The 21,266-nt window shown below is 35.1% G+C and overlaps 1 protein-coding gene across 1 annotated transcript; it reads right to left on the bottom strand.

The window, feature by feature from the left end:
* Window positions 1-1,624: 1,624 nt before the first annotated feature.
* Window positions 1,625-21,256, bottom strand: LOC148277269 (uncharacterized). The gene is made up of 3 exons (XM_088233121.1): window positions 21,207-21,256; window positions 18,762-18,947; window positions 1,625-4,779 (listed from the first exon to the last, which is right to left on the bottom strand). Exons 2-3 carry the CDS (start codon window positions 18,924-18,926, stop codon window positions 4,621-4,623), a joined length of 324 nt encoding a protein of 107 aa, XP_088089247.1. The 5' UTR covers window positions 18,927-18,947; window positions 21,207-21,256; the 3' UTR covers window positions 1,625-4,620.
* Window positions 21,257-21,266: the final 10 nt, after the last annotated feature.

The following is a 21,266-nucleotide window of genomic DNA, read 5'->3' as shown; positions in this document are numbered from 1 at the left end:
TAAATAGGTAGTGTTTAAAACTGGCTGAACATTTTGTAATTATCTCTGTATATTAAAGTCTTCTTGGTTTATTCTCACCATATAATTAAGAATAGTCCAGAAACCGCATACGCACATCAAACAGAAGGCGATTTAACTACTCATAAATGAGTAGGTTTACGTTTTGCCCCATTAGTTTCTTTGTAGACGTCGCTCAATACGCAACTCCTGATTTGAATTCAACTATGCCGTGTTGTGTCCTTTCAAAGTGTAGAAATACTGCTAGGATCTTAAAGAAACAGGATGGCATCACATTTCATGTGTTATTAACAAACGAATTACTTAAAAATTGAATTATTTTTCTATCTGTCAGATTGCCGAAGAAACAAAATGGAAATTTCGGTAGTGTTGCCAGGGTAGAATTTTTTATACCCGACTTTGCTCATTTAATAAGAGAACTAATGAAAATTAGACCTCGGATTAAACAACGCCGTGGGGGACATTTGAACGACATTATCTTTAAAACATCAAAGATTATTTGGCATATTAAAATATCAGTTGTGTGTCAAATAAAAATGGTTTTATATTTTAAATTCAAAGTTCGTAAATTCAATTACTCTTATTAAATGACCCTTTACTTATCTACTCTGTTGTTTCAATCAATGTTTCCGCGTGCACAATAAAATTTGAGAGAAATTAACAGATTGCTTTTTTTTTACCTTACATTTGTGTTATGATTATTTTTTATTCCCATCAAGCAACATTACCCGGCGACTTAACGTATGCGTGCGGCGAAAGTGTGTCTAATGGGGGAATTATTGGACACAGTCCGATGTATTCAAATATGATTCTACGCTCCTTCTGGACTATTCTTAATTCTATGATTAAAATGTTGCAAACCCATTATATGTAACTACAAACAGAGACTCGCGAGAAAATGTTCAAATAGGCTATAAAAAATGGATAGTGGAGCTAGGTAAAAGTAAAATGGATTGTCTCATTCGCCCAAACCAATATTTTTTGAGTTGGCTTAAATCATGGAATCACGCCGAGGAAAAGGGAAAAGATTATAACCTTAAGTGAACATAGATCAATGACTCGGAAGAAGATTGCAAATAAATGTTATGTGAGTCAGGGAGCAGTCAGCAAAATTATTAGCAGAAAAGAGAAACAGGGTCAGTAAAAGCAAAGAGAATTGGGAAATGTGGAAGAAACCGGAAAACTAGTGTCCGAGATGAAATATCTTTAATCAGAAATGGTAAGTTTAACCCCAGAAGAACAAGTTACGAACTTAAACGAGATTTGGCAGCCACTGGGATGACGATACATGACTCAACAGTACGAAGAAGACTTCTAGACTTCTATATTATTACCTTTTCTTAAATGTTCTTTATCTCTGTTGTAATATGTTAATATAAACAGCTCCCCGGGTAGTTGAATCCAGTCCTTGTCTACAAAAATTTGGACAAACTCAAAATATTGTTATATAATTTCTTTAACGTTTCTCTTTGTAAAGGAAAAATAAGAAACCCGCTGACAAGCCGGTTTCGCGGTTTAGTGGGTTTCATTATTTTTCCTTTTATGTTTTCTGTTCATGTTTTTACCTTCTTTAATAAAAATAAATAAAAAAACAAAAAACAAAAAATTCAACATTTCAATTTATCTTTATTTTGTTCATAATGCCATAGTTCAAAACAACTCTACACAGAATTCATTAATTATACAAAAGCTAAAACATAATATTTTTTCCATAAACAGGAACATTACCTTATTTAAATATATCTCACACTTATAAAAAGATGAACATTTTCCTAGATTTTCAACCGCTTAATTTAAATATGTACAAATAGATTATACTTTGGCAATAATATTCTTAGGCGAGTATCGATATAACATTTTGTTAATATTGATTTTTACATAACACATTTATTGATAGGTAGTAATTAATATTTACAAGGGAATGTAAGACAATATATTTACATATTCATTTTCTCATGGCCAAAAAATACATAATTTTCGGGGTTTTTTGTTTGAATGCGTTATATAATTAAAAGGGCAGTTGAAGATACCGCAAAAACAACAGACATTTTGCAAATATCTGTGTAAATACAATGAGGTTCAGTGCTACAGGAAATTGGGTATAAAAAAATGTTTTCTTATGCGCGTAAAAATGAGAGCATTTAATAGTACGGCGAAGTTTTTCAAAAATGTATGAAAAAACCATAGAATTATAATATCCCAGAATTGCTCGATTTGCATACATCACATTGTGTCCAAAAGTCTGACATCCCGCCTGCGCGCATGCGTGAAGTGGCCGCGTAATGTTACCAGACCGCGAACAATAATAATAAGAACACACGAATAAGATAATTTTGTGTAAGGTCGTGTTATGTGTAAACAATAAAAAATATTTGACTGACTGAACTTTAAAAAAAGACAGGTATTTTTATTAAGCAAACGTTAAAAATTGCAGTAATTAAGTAAATTAATACCATTTAATATTATACTATAGAAAACCGGGTAAGAAATTTGACTTCCCTGGCAATACTTACAAAATGTCCGCCTTGTTTTATTCAACAATCTGAGAAGACGGTAAAATAATCGAATTCTTAAATAGTATTATTTGTAAATTCGCTACTTACAAATGCAATGTGATCCCACCCTATTCCCTTTTAATCCCAGCAGTATTTTTACACTTAAAAACGACACAACACGGCGTACTTGCATTTAAATCGGTAGTCGTTTGATGCACGTATGCGATTTCTGTTATATTATAATTCTATGGAAAAAACAATAAAAATGAATTACTTTGAAACGTCACAAGTTAATGTAACGTGTTTACAATAACATATCATATAGATATATAGATTTCCAGTTTCTGGGGCAACCCCGTTTTTCAACGTTTAGCGTGTTTTGACATTTAGCGGGTACGGGGTTCTACTTTTAAATTTCACAAGTCCTCGACTTGAACTAGTGACGTCACGTCGCGCGTCGGGGCGGTGTAATTTTGAAGTTTCGGTAGGGATTTCCAAAATGACTAAAGTTTAAACAAGTCACAGCGATGATAATACGTTACACATATAATTTGTCTTGATTTGATAGCCTATTAAAAAAATATACATTTAAAAAACCACTGAACTTCTTTATTGTATATTTATCGCTTGTCTATTAGTAGGGGAGACCGAGGAAGGTTGAAACAGTTTTTACATTACCTAAAATGACAGCTGTCAAACTATTGTTGATCACTAATCATGTAACGATCAAATCGATTTTATCAGTTTTTTCATGCAAACATGAGACTCTGTTTCCAAAAAATGAAATAAAAACGTAAAAACAAGCCTATTATAGTGTGTTTAAGACAATCAATTACTAAAAAATTAAACATTTAATACTTTTTTTCATGAATAACCACAAATGAATTATTTTTTATTCGATCTATTTACGTTGACCAATTTGTCTCATGTCTAACATTTTTGCAAAATGACGTAACCTTGTAAGAACCAGCGCAGAGCTCCTTTCTTGATTTTGTCGATAATGCTTGTCTCAGTAATCATAAATTGTAGCAATAGCTTTCATACATATTGAATGGCGTTTTGAATCAAGAACAATTAACAATTCGGTGTCCAAATTCACACCTCAAAACATTATGCTAGTAAAATAAATAGATATAGGAGATTTGAAACAAGCTGTTTCAACTCTCCTAGGCCCAAAAATTAGGCCTTGTTCAGAATAACGGCGTTTAACCTCTAAACTAGACGCGAGATATAAAAAACGATATCACGCTTTGAAACTTGAATAGTCAGTGCATATTGGAAATGACGTCAGCGTTAACGTAATACGTGTAGAATAACAGGCTATCGAAATACTGGCCAAAAAATTACTTTTGGTATTTTTTCCGTCCAGATGTCGTATACACACAACGTAGACTGCTGTTACCAACTCCATCAAATAGCGCGTCAAAAAAGCTATAAATGCGCGATGTTGCCAGTTCGCCGTCGATCATAGATTTTTCGAAATCGTCGTTGTTTCAACTCTCTTCTGTTACAACTCTCCTCGGTCTCCCTAAGACGGATTTGAATCGGCTAAAAGCCAAATGTAAAATACAATGCTGAAAAATACCGCAGAATAAAATGGTGATATTGCTTGGCGGCAATAATACGGCAGACATTTTGTCAATGTACCCAATCGCTAAACATCTGTTGATAAAATATATAAAATTCCGGCACAAATCAACAATATTATATAAGCTTTTAAGTGACTCTTGACAATATTTTGATTTTCTGCTGAATTTTACTCCGCGGGGAGTTATCAAGATTAAAATCTGTACCTCAGAGGCAGACGGATGCAAATCCAAACGTCAAATGTTCAGCAAGAGCCTGAAGAATCTACTCTCTCTAAGTGATTTCTAATCATTTATAGCATTAATTTGTATTTCCAGTATCATAATACATTGGTTTTTTCATTATAATATTTAAATTTCTTTAAAATCAATGGACATGATCATAAACTGGATACGAACATCGAAATGTCATTTCATCAAATTCTAGATTTGCATCCGTCTGCCTCTGAGGTACAGAAATTCAATCAATGCATTTTAAAGGTAAAACTCTTGTGTAAAGTACAGGTTAGAAAATTTAGATTTCAAACGAAGCTGTATTGGTTGTCCACTGCTCTCGGAGGAACTCCAGCATTGTCTTCATCGGTTGCCCCCGTGGCGTTCTCGTTCGTTCTGGCCGCATTCCACAGCGCTTCAAGTTCTGAGCGCCGCATTCGAACGTCGCCCCCGTGTATCGCTCCCAGCTGAAACATCAATGCAATTTAACAATCACAAGATAGCTTATATAGCGCCATTTTTGTAGTTTAACACCTAGAACCATCCATAGTTGTTCCGTTTTAGATGGGTTAAATATTAGACAAGTTTCAGTCATCCGCTTTCCTATTTTCTTAAAACATCCATCAATTAAGTTATCAAACATACACCTATGGACAAAACAAAATCGCACTTGCCTGCTATCCCTAACTCCAAGTTTACCTGTCCCTATTTCTTCGAAATTATGTTATAATTGAACACTTACTTCTGTGTAGGACTATATAGGTATACATTTAAAGTTATTACACTTTTAAAAACTACATTAGTCTTTTATAAGCTACGTCTAAAAAGACATCGCTATGAAAATATGGAGAGTTCGGGTCAAATGTCTAACGCAATAAAATCGAAACGTTAACGTTAGGTCTTCAATCGAATCGTTTCGAATTCATCACGATCCTGGCCCTGTGCCAGTCTAATCAGCGCTGCTGCGTCCGGCACACCGAACCACTGTCCGAGACTTCTGAGCCACGATGCTCTTTTCCGCCCCATACCCCGCCTGCCATCTATCTTTCCTTCCATAATAAGTTGGAGAAGGGCATACTTCTCACTGCGGAATATGTGACCAAAGTATGAGGCTTTTCTTCTTTTGACAGAAGTCAGTAACTCCCTCTCTTTGTGCATAATGCTTGTATCGGACATCGCCGCGAGTATAACGAAAGAAGGCGGAATGCGGCCCGTAACGCGGCGACAAGCGCCGATCATTAAAAAGTAACATCAAGCCTAGCGGCCCTTGTTCGGGCTCATGGAGACGATAGCTGCACGGGGAAAAATGCTCGACTAGGCGCCGAGAAATTATTAGACCGCCGATGGCGGCTGAAGCTTTGCAAGTCGTCGCTAGGGCTACACGCGGCGCTCTAATAAGAAAAACCTGTAAAAGTGTTTTATGAAGATTTTCGTATGTTGGTTTTTTATGTTTATTTCGGCTAGGAGTCTCGATTTTGTAATCTAATGAGCTGCCCTTTAATAAAGACGGTTAATTATGTCACTTGCGGGGGCAGACGTTAGAATATCGAGACTCTAGCCACAAATATGTATAGGATTGTAAGGTACTACGCCTCACCAACTTCCACTAAAACTTGTGTCACCTTTTTAACCAGTATGTAGGATCTTTTTCTGGCAATACATAAATCTTTATTGCTCTCCATCTTGTGCTTAGTCTCAGATCTCGGTTGCGCGGGAGTTTCTGCATTTATTTGATTACAAGCCATAGAATTAAGAATAGTCCAGAAACCGCATACGAGCATCTAACAGAAGGCGATTAAACTACTCATAAATGAGTAGGTTTACGTTTTGCCCCATTAGTTTCTTTGTAGACGTCTCTCAATACGCAACTCCTGATTTGAATTCAACTATGCCGTGTTGTGTCCTTTTAAAGTGTAGAAATACTGCTAGGATCTTAAAGAAACAGGATGGCATCACATTTCATGTGTTATTAACAAACGAATTACTTAAAAATTGAATTATTTTTCCATCTGTCAGATTGTCGAAGAAACAAAATGGAAATTTCGTTAGTGTTGCCAGGGAAGAATTTTTTTTACCCTAATTTGCTAATATAATTTTAAATGCCTTGTTTTTTATGTCATTTACCCTTATCTCGAAAAAATGCATCTCTTCCAAAAATTACTTAATTTTAAAAATTCTCTAGTTGTTTTCTTTAAAAATACTTGTACGTGAGTAATAAATAAATCAAATGTGATAAGTAGGTATGTGAATAAGGTCCAGGTTACTTGCTCCGTGTCAGAAAAATAATTGTTATCCTCAGTATATTGCGTTACGCGGTGTGAGCACGCCACAATGTCACTCCCACTATCAATTTCATCACAACTATTTTCCTATTCCGACATTTTGGGTATAATTTCAATTTTCTGGATCTTTTTATACTTTATTTGGTACCTTATGTAATATGTAGAAAGTAAAAAAATAACGATACGTGCAAGCGACCTTCCTCACCGCGCGCTAAACAGCAACTGATTTTTTCCTCGTTTTCTGCATCCATCAACATTCGCATCATAGATCCTTTTAGTCGTTCTTTCGCTGTCCATTCGCTCTACATGTCCAAACCAACGCAGCACCGCTGTCTTGATTCTGCTGATAATGCATGTCTCAGCCTTACACAGTTCACGGATCTCGACATTTGTGCACCTTTCACACATCGTTTTACCGCACATTCTCCCGAGGGATCGCATTTCGACACCATTTAACCTACTTTCATAATTATTTTTACAATTTCATACTTCACTCCCAAACATTAGTGTTGGCACTAGAACTCCATTGTGAACTGCTAGTTTAGCCTCCTGCGAAAAACATTTGTTTGCCAAAGTAGATTTCAGTGCATCGTTCACCCTGTTCCCGGCACTCACCCTCCTTTCAATATCTTTCTCAATCTTTCCATCCCTAGTAAGCATACTTCCCAGATACACAAATTCTTCTAACTGATTCAGAATATCTCCGTTCACTCTGATCTCACATTTAGTTATATTTTTATCCCTTTCAAAAACCATAACTTTCAATTTATCAACATTAATTAGCATTTAAATTTATTTCAGCAGAGAGGGAAAACATTGTTGAGAAGGTAATATGGAAGTCCAGGCATTTACAGGGCTTATGACCTGTCATTGGCTGGTTTAAGTGGCCACATTACACTGTGAAACATTCACCATTCTGCCCATGTTTAAACATCCACATTTCCTCAACTCTTCCATCTGTTGACTTTTGTGAAGTAAAGGAGCTGAAACCTTTATTATGTGGGTGAGATTCATCCGGCTGAACCAAATCACCTACTAGGCAACGCCTGAAAACAATTTTCCAATTTTTATACTTCTTCTTTTACCAGGTAGTTAATTCAACAATGTTTGAGTATGTCTAAATGCTTGCAGACTGGCTGGATTTCCTCCCTAGGGAGTTATTCATATTTAAATATATTTCAACAGAGAGGGCAGAATGGTGAATGTTACAGTGCGTAAAGTGGCTACTTAAACCAGCCAATGACAGGTCATAAGCCCCGTAAATGCCTGGACTTCCATATTACCTTCTCAAAAATGTATTCCCTCTCTGTTAAAATAGATTTTAATATGAATAACTCCCTAGGGAGGAAATCCAGCCAGTCTGCAAGCATTTGGACAAACTCAAACATTGTTTTATTCATTAGCAAATCGCTTTTCTTGCATACATCATAGCCTTTAGTACCAAGAATTGGGGTCTTCTTTGCTGCTAGCAAGAAGCACGGCATCATCAGCATACAGAAAACAGTTATACCACTCATTTTTTATCTTATTCTTAAATCTTTCATACAGTTATCGATGTATGCGTTGAACAACCATGGTGACATTACACATCCCTGTTTGACTCCTTTAGGAATGTTAAACCACAATGTGAATGACCCATTCACTTTAACACATGCTGGGCTGTCCTTATACAGTGACGCAATAGCCCTTGTCAGGTTACCATTTACTCCATACTCCGATAAAACCTTCCACAATTTCTCTCTGTCAACTCTATCAAATGCCTTTTGCAGATCGACAAATGCGCAGAAAAGTTTCTCGTTTAGCCAGAAATCATTACAGCGAACAGATATATATTTTAAGTGTGTCCAAATGATTCTAGGCAAGATTACATATTATAACAGACGGAGAACATTATCAAACGCGGGCAGGGCGTTCGGACATAGACAGAATGGTGAATACTACACAGTGTGAAAAGTCGGTCTTATTCCCTTCTCAAAAATGTTTACCATCTCTGTTATAACATCCATCTGTTTCATTTTTGTTTACTCCAAGCATTATTAACAAAAAACTCACAACACATGCGGGAAGAAGAAAGAAAAAGGGTGAAAATAAAATGAAACAAACACTATAAATAATTTATAAATGAATATCATAATTTTTACAAAACTTAAATTAGTTAATAATTAATTACATTGATCAGCAAACAAACTGGGATGTACAATGCTAAAACCAGGAACATAACTATATAAAAAGCTATCAACACTACAGCAGAATGAGCTAAATTTAAAACAGAGTATTAAAATAATTTAAAACTAAAAATATGTACACAAATCAACTGCGTTTAGGACAAAGTTTTCAAACCACAATTTCGGCCAAAGTTATTTGGCTAATTTCAATATGTTTTTGGCCAATTATGTGAGTCCCATAATTACGTGAGTTTAATTTATTGATTAATTTTGGCTAGTCCCATAGTTATGTGAGTCTCATAATTACGAGAGTCGAATATTTTTGGTCAATTATGCAAGCCCCATAATTATGCGAGTCTTATGTTTTTGGCCAAATATGCGAGACTTATGCATTATAACCTCCGGTGACAACCGCCATCAGGCTGGCTGAGCCGTATATTACGGATGCCTCCCGAATCTCGCTTGCCTACTTTACAAGGCATCGGGTTCTCGCGGTCCCAGATTTTCATGGCTGTCGGCAGTTCACGTTAAGTAAGCATACAAATTCTGAAAATGGAATTTAAGCCAGAATGTGTTTGCGATTTAGATATTTTTTAGTATTGGTTAAGAACACATTTAAAACAATGAATCAGAATTGCAGTTTAAGTCTTTGTCCTGAACAAAGCTGAAATTTAAAGCTATAGAAAGTGTTTTAAAGCTAAAATGTGAATGTTTTCACAATTCATAGATATTCATTATTTATAGAGTTTTTTTTTTATGAGAATTGCAGATTTTGTTTTTCTGAATTATTGTGTCATACGTCGTTCGACTGTTTGCTGACATGTCCGATCACATCAGAGCCATTCATTCTATTATTATTTGCACTAGGATGATTTATATAGCGCCATTTTTGTTTAAGATTACATCAGGGGTGCTGTACAAGCATCCCAACACGGCTTGCAGCTACAGAGTGCATGGACGGTCCAAGTTCTAGCTCCTATTTACATTTTTAAAAATATGATCTATTTAACACTCATTTTTAATGAACACTGAGTCTCAAACTGACAGTAAGTCCATTAAACACATGTCCCTATTTTATAATATATGTTTAGTGAAATATCTTTAAAACTTGGCTTAAATATCATTAATAAAGACGACACGAATTCGCTCTAAAACGAAATCAGCCAGAATCCAAGTGTCTTTTCTATTTAATTCCGACGACCAACATAAGCCAAAAAAAATAGAGACATACATACTTAGCGATATCAGTAATTAAAAAAGAATAATTTCAGTAGATACATGAGTAAATAAAGCATAAATTTTGTGTATATTTAAATATATACACCCGGGCTAAAAGGGTTTATATATTAATGTAATTAATTAACGCATAACACTTTTACAAAGATACTATTTTAAAATATTTAATAACAAATTGGAATGAACACATTTTACATCAATGTTGATTTATTTTACTTATAAAATAATTAATAAATTTAATATTAAAGTGAGCATATAATACGAGAATTGATAAAAAAATACGCGGAATATTAAGAGCCTATTTTTTTCTAGATTGGTACAAATGTTTATAATTAATCTGTCAGTTTTCGGCCACTTTTGACGCGTAGTTTGACAGAATCTAGTAAATGCGTTTTGGTGAGATCGGCGAATTTTTTTTTTAAGTTGACAATAAACCAGCCGGCATCGATGTTCAGCCACCGTATTCGCCGAACGCGGCCACCTGGGTCTTTGCCTGTTCCCAAAGACGAAGAGGACTATGAAAGGACGGCGTTTCGCGACCATAGAGCAAATGAGGGTATTCGAAGCAAACTCAGAATCCTCCATTGAAGGAGTTGCTGAGATATTTGCAAAAAACGTTGAAAAAGAATTGTGAGATTTATAATTATGCTTTACTAACTCAATGGAGAATGGTAGGTTTGCGGTGTCAAGTAGTATAATTGAAATTGGTTTTTTAAAAGATTTAGAGACGGTTTTGAATTACGCTGTTATTTAGGTAGGTATGTCAGGGGCGAATCGTGTATAGAAGCGATTATGCGTAGATTATCATTATATTTGACTATCCATAATAATGTTTTACGGTGACTTTATTTACAGAAAAACGAACAAATAATTACATCTATGGACAAAAAAAAAATCGCACTTACCCCGCTATCCGTAATTCCCAGTTTACCTGACTCTATTTCTTAGAAACGATTTTATTATTTAACAATTGCTCTGGTTTATTGTTAAGGAATATATTGGCTACACATTTAAAGTAATTACATTTTTTAAAACTTCATCAGTCTTTTAAAAACTACGTCTGAAGAAACGTCGCTACGAAAATATGGAGAGTTGGGGTCAAATATCTATCGCGGTAAAATCGAAAATTATTACTCTGTCACAGGAAAATATGTCAAGCTTTTATTTTTGTATTTTACTTGGAAACATTACTTAGTCATCAAATCTACAAAAATGTATATTTCAAAAAATCCAAGCAATTGAGAATATTTATTATTTTGAATTAAGAATTTTATTACAAGTGCGAACTTTTTTTTGTCCATGGGTGTATTATAAATCATTGCCATCATTCGTATGTTTCTCCAAATATAAATAAAGCGCGCCCAGCACCAGCAATGAGCCAAGGAGCTAGCTGATTACTCCAGCTTATTTCTTCATACAAAAAAAAAGTGTACAGTATTTTGAACATATTAAACCCAGTAGCGGGATTTTTCTTCTAGAGTCAACTTGCAGATTACACAAATTCTTTGAAGATTCTCGATTTGGAAAACAGCATTTCAAACGTTATTTCTCAAGGGCTATTTTTCTTTGAGATTATACTTTTGACATATCACTCACAGCACTTGTGGCGCTCGACGCTGCCATTTTTGGCATTATTCATTTCTAGAACAAATCGGCCCGTCGACATTTCATTGAGAATACCTAATGCTGACTGAATTCATCGTGCTATTTTTCATAAACTTTTATATAAGTCATGTGTTAAATTAAGGGATAATATAGCTACACAGTATAATATATCACGAAGTTACGTCGTTTGGTTTGATTTCGTAGATGAGAGTTGTATCACACAGAACTACATAAAAAATAGCAATTTATAGTATATGTCACTTACATTATATTATGTACCTACTATATATAGATATAGGTACAAATAAAAATATTTTTTTATAGCTTACCTGTAAATAAAATCACCGTTTGCCACTGGTATTTATGTATAGTTTATTTTGGCATCAATAACTAATTTTCGGTTTTTGGTGGAGATTTATAAGTTTGCTTCTAAAACCCTCAAATAAAGATTAAATCGCTGTAGGAAATGAAGGCCATTCGAAATGAGGATTGAAAAAAAAGGTATCTCAACTCAAAAATTTTAATTTTTGACATGTGCCAATCTCATCGTTCGAGTATGTTTGTACAGGTTTTTTAAAAAATTACTCGAAAAAAAAAAATATTAAAATAATTTCTAAGTTCATATTATGTTAAAAGTATGTACACACTTTTCTAATATATAATTAACTTCTACGAAAAATATTATTAATTTTTAACCGTATATTTATGTACAAAATTATTATAAATAACAAATTAATGTATTCGTTTAATTATGTATTTATTTTCTATTCTTACGATAGTTGAACATACGTAATGGCAGTTAAGATTCTTTGGCAAAAGAGTCTTATGATTTAAAAACTAAGAAAACTACAAATGGGGGAAAAAAAACACAGAGAAGTGACAACATCGACCAGACGACAGTTCGTAAGCCTTGTAAATGCCTAGACTTCCATATTCTCGTCCCCGATAATGAGGAAATTCGGTAGTTTTTTTATTTTTATATATCGTATTATCAGCGCTGCGATTTTTTTTAATATTTTGTATTTCTGAAATGTGCGAGTTTTGTTTTCTTGAAAACTTGTGGTTGGGATGTGTCGGACTACATTATAAGCATCCGTACGCGTCGGACAGGTGTTAACGTTTCTCACCACCGCTAATTTTTCATATTTTATTACAAGCAGACTTTTGAAATTTTTAATGTGTCTTTTTTGGGTGATATCGTGTGTTGGATTTGTTCCGACGTTTCGGCTACCATTGCAGGAGATATCTTCAGGGTAAGCTGAGTGTTTTGTAGAAAAAAGTAAGTACTAGTAATTTGTACCGTGTCGCAGTCGGCAGTAGGCACATTTCTATTAGTTTTTGTAGTATGTAGTGCTGGGAGCCATGTTGAGTTTAATTTAAGCCCGTCGTCTTTGTTTATGTTATTTGGGTGTCTGTGTATTTCAATTGCCTCTTTTATTATTCGTCCACTGTAATTACTGGGTTTATGTCAAATTCTCGGTTCGAAGGTGAAAAAATAAGTGTGTAATAAAGCAACAATGTTTGATTATGTCCAAATGCTTGCAGACTGGCTGGATTTCCTCCCTAGGGAGTTGTTCATATTTAAATTTATTTCAACAGAGGGAAAAAAATTTGAGAAGGGAATATGGAAGTCTAGGCATTTACAGGGCTTATGACCTGTCATTGGCAGCCGGATGAATCTCACCCACGTGATAAAGGTTTCAGCTCTTTTACTTCACAAAAGTCAACAGATGGAAGAGTTGAGGAAATGTGGATGTTCAAACATGGGCAGAATGGTGAATGTTACACGGTGTGTAAAGTGGCCACTTAAACCAGCCAATGACAGGTCATAAGCCCTGTAAATGCCTAGACTTCCATATTCCCTTCTCAAAAAATTTTCCCTCTCCGTTGAAATATATTTAAAAGTTTAATAAAGCCATCAAGAGGTTAAACCGTCAAGCTACGGTGGAACGTAGTTATGCAGAAAGCAGCCAGCTATAGAAAAGTGAAACTGAGATAATAGCACCTTTGTGAAAAGAGTGAATAAACAAATCTCCACAACAGTTGGAATGTTTTTGACTTTAGCAAATGATAAACAAGGAATATATTAGTTTTTTCTTTACTTCAAAGAGGCTAAATTAGCAGTTCATAATGGAGTTCTGGTACCAACCCTAATGTATGGAAGCGAAGCATGGAGTTGGAAAAAAAGGGACGAAAGTAGACTGAATGCTGTTGAAATGCGATCCCTCAGGCGAATGTGCGGAAAAACAATGTATGATAGGTGCCCTAATGTCGAAATTAGAGCAGAATGCAAGGCTGAGTTAAGCATTATCGACAAAATTAAGAAAGGTCTTTTGCGATGGTTCGGTCATGTGGAGCGAATGAATGATGAAAGAACGGCTAAAAAGATTTATGATGCGAATGTGTCTGGTTGTAGAAGTCGAGGAAGGCCGAGAAAGACATGGCATGATCAAGTACAACAAATTCTTGAAAGTGGTCATGTGAAAAGTCGGAATAATCGACGTGCGTGCATGAGAAGATGTATGAATGTGAAGGAAGCAAAGGAAGTGTGCCAGGACAGAGTGGTGTGGCGTTCTATCCTCTCTGCCTACCCCTCCGGGGAAATGGCGTGATGGTTAGTTAGTTAGTTAGTTAGTCAAAAACAAGAATTTAATTATGTATTCAACCAGTTTTAATATTTTTAAATTCCTTAAGATTTTCAAGTGCTGTGGGTGTTTTCTGCAAATAGAGAAATACCGTTTTTGTGATTGATACCATTTTCAGAAAGTGATTAAAACAACTTTTTGTATGAAAGCGGTCTGGCTGCTTTTAGCAGAACATAGAATTGACCTTATTGCGCCCGATAACATCAATATCTTATTTTTTCATAATTGTGGACTGGCTGTTTTCTGCATAACTACATTCAATTATGTAAATTTTTTAGCATTTGAGATTTTTTATAATTCTGAATACATAACTTAAAATCAGTTTTTTTTTTAAATTGACTCTTTTATCGAAGGTCGATATGTGATTACAATAAAATATTTATTTTATTTCCTTAGGTATTATTAACATGATCTATATAAATCGATCTATATAATGAGCATATATAAAAATAAATAAATGCAGATTTTAATTTTTGTTATCAGCAAAAAATCTTTAAAAACAAATAAGAAACATTTAAAAACAAATCATGCAACAAACATACAATTTAAAACAATTATTTCAAGCTTAAAATATAAATTAAAAACATTTTTCATATGCAAAAGCATACATACAAATTATTAAAATTGAAATATGTATATTTATTTACACACAAAAATACATTAAAAGGATTTAAAATTAAAAATATAGTCGAAAATCTTTGTTTTGTATGAGTGCTTATAAGACTGTATAATATTCACCGGTTTGAAGATGCCTATTCGATGGAGAAAGCGATAACTGGTCAAATAAATAAGTGCAAGTGTATTTTATATTATAACTTTAGTGGAACCTGTATGTTTGTCAACTCCCATATTCCGTATTCATCGACACTCCCACCGTAGACACTGGCGCTGCGACCAAGTGATCAGAATTGGAATGAGGCAGTTTGGCGCTGTGGGAAATTGGGTATAATATGGTAAAAATAAGACCATTTAAGTGTGCGACAAAGTTTGTCAAAAATGAATAATTAAAAAAAATTACTACTACTACCATCACACCATTTCTCCGTAGGGGTAGGCAGAGAGAATGGACCGCCTCACACGTCTATCCTGGCATACAATCCTAGCCTCTTCCACATTCATACATCTTGACATACATGCCCTTCGGTTCTGTCCGCTTTTGACATGACCAGACTTAAGATTTTGGTTTATCTGATCATGCCACGTCTTCCTCGGCCGTCCTCGTCTAACGTTGCCGTTCATTTTTGCCATTGTGGACACCCAGAGTAATAAAGTGGAGGCCACGGGCAAACAAAAGAGGTGTTGGAAGGCCACGAACCGATGGGCCGACGACATTGCCTCGATAGCCGGTAGAACATGGATGGAAAAAGCGGGGGATAGAGAGGATCAGAAACAGCAGATCGGCAGTGGAGAGAACAAGGCTGACGAAGAACTGCATACTTGGCAAACATTGTGTTGCCCTCAACAATGAGGAAATTCAGTGGTTTTAAAAAAAAATTGTTTGTTAATAGACTATTAAACTGAGCCAATTTTTTCAAACATATTTTTATATTTCGTATTATCAGCGCTATGAATTTTTAAAGTTTTGTACTTCTGAAATTACTCAGCGTGTGACATCAGAGGTTCTCTTCTGTTTATTTCCTGTCAGCTCTGCCGACTGGTCCGTTGATGGTAAATAAACCGGATATTTTTCACAGATCTATCCGTTGATTTATATGAACTAGTGATGTTAAGTATTTTTTCGCATAGCTACATTTAATTTTACAATGAAGATATCCATCTCGAAGATGTTACGAAAGCGATGAAACTGATCAGTGGTTTTACCAAATTTGTGTCAAAAACTCCTGTTTTATTTCTATAATAAAATACATGCGAACGTTTATGTGAGAGAGAGATTTTTCATGTTCATATTTTCTTAAGTTTGTATTGTGTTTTAAAATTTGAAAAAAATACACTTAAAAATATAGGTAACAATCTACGTATTTAGTCGATTGGAATGTATTTACCGATGAAACAATATATCTGTTCTGCTCTTTAAAGCTGCAGTGTAATCAAAGCATTTTTTCATCATACGCAACAAAAATTTTCTGCTAAGCGTAACGTCTAATTACAACCAAAGTCCGTGAGCGACCGGAGGCAAGAAAGGCGATTACCCACGAATTGAAGGAATGTAGATATATTGTTGGTAACAACAATATACCCGCAGTCGTCTGCATACCCACACAGCTTGGCAAGTCATTCTAGATTTGTCTCTCCTAGTAAACAGTCGCTCCAACCACAGTAATAATAAGTATTTGTAATAAACATCAGTCAACCGTACCAAGTCTTATTACTGATCTTCTGTACCACCATAGTAACACATTGGATTCGCGTGTCAACGTGTATATTTAATTCAACCGACGTGTTCTATGGAGCACGTGACATCGTGCACGCTGTTGGTTCTGTACCGCGCAAAATGTATCTGTTCTAGGCAATAACAAATATGAGTATATTGAACCTTTGTAGAAAACAACGCTGCTTAATTCACAAAGCGCAAAAAAAATCGAAATTGGAAATTTTCCAGTAAAGCCAATCAAAGTTTTTGAGTTATTTAAAATTATTTTTTTTCATAATCTTTATATACAGGATGTTCTTTAAACCCTGTCACATCCGAAACCACAATGATCAGTATGGGCAAGAAGACATATTAGCATATTAAAAAAAATATTTAGAATGAAGAAAATTAAAAAAATTAAATTTTTAAAAAAACAAATGGTTGCTGACTTCGGCAGGGGAGAAGCGAGGGGGGCGTGGCCGCGCGGTTGACAGTTTATCAGACTTTCCCCACCCTCCTCCTTCGTTTTCCCCTGCAGAAGTAAGCAACCAGTTGTTTTATTTGATATTTTAATTTTGTAAATTTTATTCGTTCTAAAAAATAATTTTAATGTGCCAATATGTCTTCTTGCTCATACTGATCATCGTGGTTTCAGATGTGACAGGGTTTAAAGAACACCCTGTATTTATGCTTTTAATATGATTAGATGGGTTTTTAAAGCTGTGTCTGATAGGGAAAAATCAAGTTTTTTTATATAACAGTGACGATATGTATATTCATCACCGACATGTCTGCAAACATTTAAATAAACTCGAAATATTGTCGATTAAACAGTCGAATGACAATCTATCGGCTTTATTTGTCGGAACTGAGGGACGGCGGATTGACGAGGGAGGAGGTGAGAGTTCTGGCTAGCAGTAGGTTCTCCCGGAGGCATCCGATGATGTCCGCATGCTCCATTCAGGAGCTGGAGTGGTATTCTGAATATTCTCTACCGCCTATTTTTATTTTTTGAATGTGACAACACTTTTTTTTATATAATGGCCACACTGTGTTTTGGGTAATGCTTAAGGTCACAATAATGTTCTAAATGAAAATCATCATGTCTGATTACACATGTTCATGTGTTTGGACGTTTAATCATCAGTGTGGCCATATATGAAGCAAAAATTAGTTGTATGGAAAAAATAAATATTCCCAAATAAACCATTCTCTAGGGGATAGAGATGATTCATAATTGCACCCCGGGTTTAAAATAAATATGTGTATCTTCCGCACAGCAGTAAGTCCACAATAGACATTCTTTAAATGATCAACATGACCACCGACATAATTACCGACATAACTGTCAGTTCGGAAAACGAACGCCTAGATGCAAAAAATAATGTGGCTAGATCCTGCCCTATTAACCCATTGCACCACTAATTAAGATGACATAATTTGTTCATACAACACACTATTTCATTTAGACACATTTTTTTATTACAATACCATTAAGACTAAATTAATATTTTGTAATAAATAATGTGAAATAAATTGTGATTATTACATTTTATTATGAAATCAGTAACCGAAATGAACTTTTTTATGTCATTATTATGAATAAATTTATTGTCATTCAGTTTTAATGTAAAAAAAAAAATCACTTCAAAGACAAACCGGCGAATCGCCGGCTTTGTGAGTCAGTGACAGATTGACCTTGGCCGGCGATTTGCCGGCTTTGTGAGTCAGTGACAGATTGACCTTGGCCGGCGATTTGCCGGCTTTGTGAGTCAGTGACAGACTGACCTTGGCCGGGGATTCGCCGGCTTTGCGTTGCAATGGGTTAAGGTCGCAATAATGTTCTAAATAAAAATCTACATATATTCAAATATTCATACTTCGTGTGGCCATAAATGAAGCAAAGTTTTGGTGCATGCAAAAAGTAAAAATCCCCAAATTAATCACTCTCTAGGGGATAGAGAAGATTCAGAATACCACCCCTGATGTGGGAAAAGAAGAACAGTCAAATTGAAAGTTAAATTGTTGATTGATCAGTCATCAAAATAGACATGTCGAGGGAAAACTCGGTACTGTTAGGAGGCGAGGTAACACTTCAGATCATCTCCGTCCATTCTCCTTTCCGGCTTATATCTAAATAGTAAAGGGGGTGGTGGATTAAGTCTACGGGGTACGGGATACGGGGGCGGAGCCCTAGGTCCTCACTTGACGGTTGTGCGGGTTGCTGATGACGAAGTCGGTGAGGGTGACGTCGGCCGTGCCGCCGCTCTCCAGCGGGATGGGGTTCTGGCGGAAGTGCTCCAGCATGTCGTATATGTTGGGGAACCAGAGGTGCTGCACGCGACACTGCCCCATGTCGTTTAACGACATGCGCAGGTGCTTGGCGCGGCCCTGGAGAACATAAACACAAGGTTGTTAGTAAAAATTTGCGGTGCCTAAAATTATTATATTTTCTAAATTATTAATTCTAAATTCGATTGTTGCAAACTCCTGTTTATTTCAACACTTTATTAATAACATATTACAACAGAGATGAATAACATTTAAGAAAAGGTAATATAGAAGTCTAGGCATCTACAGGGGTGACCTGTCAATGGCTGGTTTAAGTAGCTACTTTACACACTGCGTAACATTCATCATTCTGCCTATATTTGAACATCTATATTTTTTCAATTCTTTCATCTGTTGATGTTTGTGAAGTTAAAGAACTGAAACCTTTATTTATGCGGGTGAGATTCATCTAATTAAATTATTACACCTACATACTAGGCAACGCCTAAAAATGTTATTTTTTCAATTTCTATACTTCTTCATGGACCAGGTGGATTTATCAACAATATTTTGAGTTTGTCCAAATTTTTGCAGACAAGGACCGGATTTAACTCCCTGTTAACACTTTATATACATATACAGTTTATATACATATAAGAGCGGGCATATTGCCTTAAGGCAATTTCTTTTACCTACCCAAACCGTTCAGTTTGAGAAAATTACAACTACATGGACATATTGAATCTTACAATTTTAGACGAAAATTAAAAACAAAGATTAAGAAAATAAAAATACATAAAAAAATTAACACTATACTATGAAGAGGGGAGAGGGGATGGGAGGGAAAGAAGAAGGATAAAGGAACAACTTAAATATTTAGATAGTGACATTTCAATCTTGACTTAAATGTAAATAAAGAAGCGTCTCTAACATTAGTGGGTCTATTATTCCACAATTGAGCAGCTACTAATGTGAAAGAGGGGGCAAGAAAATTAGAGCGCTGAAAGGGTATTAAAAGGGTTCTCTCGTCACTAGAACGAAGAGATAGTCCGTGTTGCGATAGATGTTGGATGAGCTCTCTCAGATAAACAGGTGAAGTGGGATTGAATGTTTCTTCTATGCCTGATACTGAGCCAGTGTATTTGTGTGCGGTATTCGGTTATGTAGTCGAATTTGCAAAGATCAAAGATATATCATATACAAACATATACCAACACGTAGAACTAGACAAAATAGTCTATATTATTGTCACCCTTCTCAAACCAACTATCTTTGTCAATCACCTATACCGCGTACACACAGATTAGGAAATGAATGTACCTCTCATATCGACATTTTTAACTCGAATATCTGTGAATTCAAATCATGTCATAAATATTTATAAATATTTTATTATCTTCTATAGTAACGATTAACAAATCATTTACAAAAGCTACTTATGCTAACGATCTGGTGTTATATATATATATATATGTTTGGATGATTTATATATCGCCATTTTTGTGAAAATCACCTCAAGGGCGCTGTACAATAAATAAATATCCCAGCACGTCTTGCAGCTACAGAGCGCATGGACAGTTGGGATTCTAGTTCCTCGTTTCCAACTATAATATATAACAATTATAATATATGGGAGTTTGATAACAGCACGTCTTGCAGTTACAGAGAGCATGAACAGTAAGAAATCTAGCCCCTATTTATATATTTTTTATTTTATTTGACAGTGAAGTTTAGAGTTAAAGTGATATTTTAAAAACGAAATAAAAAGCAAATTTATACAAAAAGAAGTTAGATAACAACAAGTCTTGCAGCTACTGGGCGCATGGACGGTTGAAATTCTAGACCCTGTTTACTAAATTTAGATATTTGATTGTTGATAACATTTACATAATATGATAGCTAACACCACAAAGTCTTGCAGCTTCAAAACGCATTGACGAGGGGAATTTCAACAACATAATAATGATTTTAAAAAGTTAACAATAAAAAATGATAAACAAAAACACAATAAATTTTATATTCATATATACCATCCTTTTTATATCTTTTGTATGCTGACATACATACATGTATATATATTTTTTTCTTGTCATTTTTCTTTTTATGTCCATGTTTTAATATTTTACATTGTAAAATACACTTGTGCCGTATAATCCAAACCATCCGACACGAGTGTTGACTTAGAGATTACACACGCGTTGACTTATGGCTGCGATAACTTAATCATGTTCATTATTGTTCATTGTGATCGCTCAAATGCTTAGCATGTTTTAGTTATTTGCGATTGAGCTGGATGGATTTTTGATTGGTTACTTTTTGCATGGTTCTGAGTAAAAAGAGGTTCCACAACAGTAATTTCTCATCTTCTCCGGGTCTGACCTGGAAGTTGAAGGTCAGCACGAACTCCCCGTGGCGCGTCTCGCTCTGGCGCACCAGGTA

This window comes from Micrasema longulum, unplaced genomic scaffold, assembly GCF_059751315.1.
Source record: "Micrasema longulum isolate JH-2025_06_02 unplaced genomic scaffold, ASM5975131v1 h1tg001057l, whole genome shotgun sequence".
NCBI classification, from domain to species: domain Eukaryota; kingdom Metazoa; phylum Arthropoda; class Insecta; order Trichoptera; family Brachycentridae; genus Micrasema; species Micrasema longulum.
This window is presented reverse-complemented; position numbering and strand designations above follow the sequence as displayed.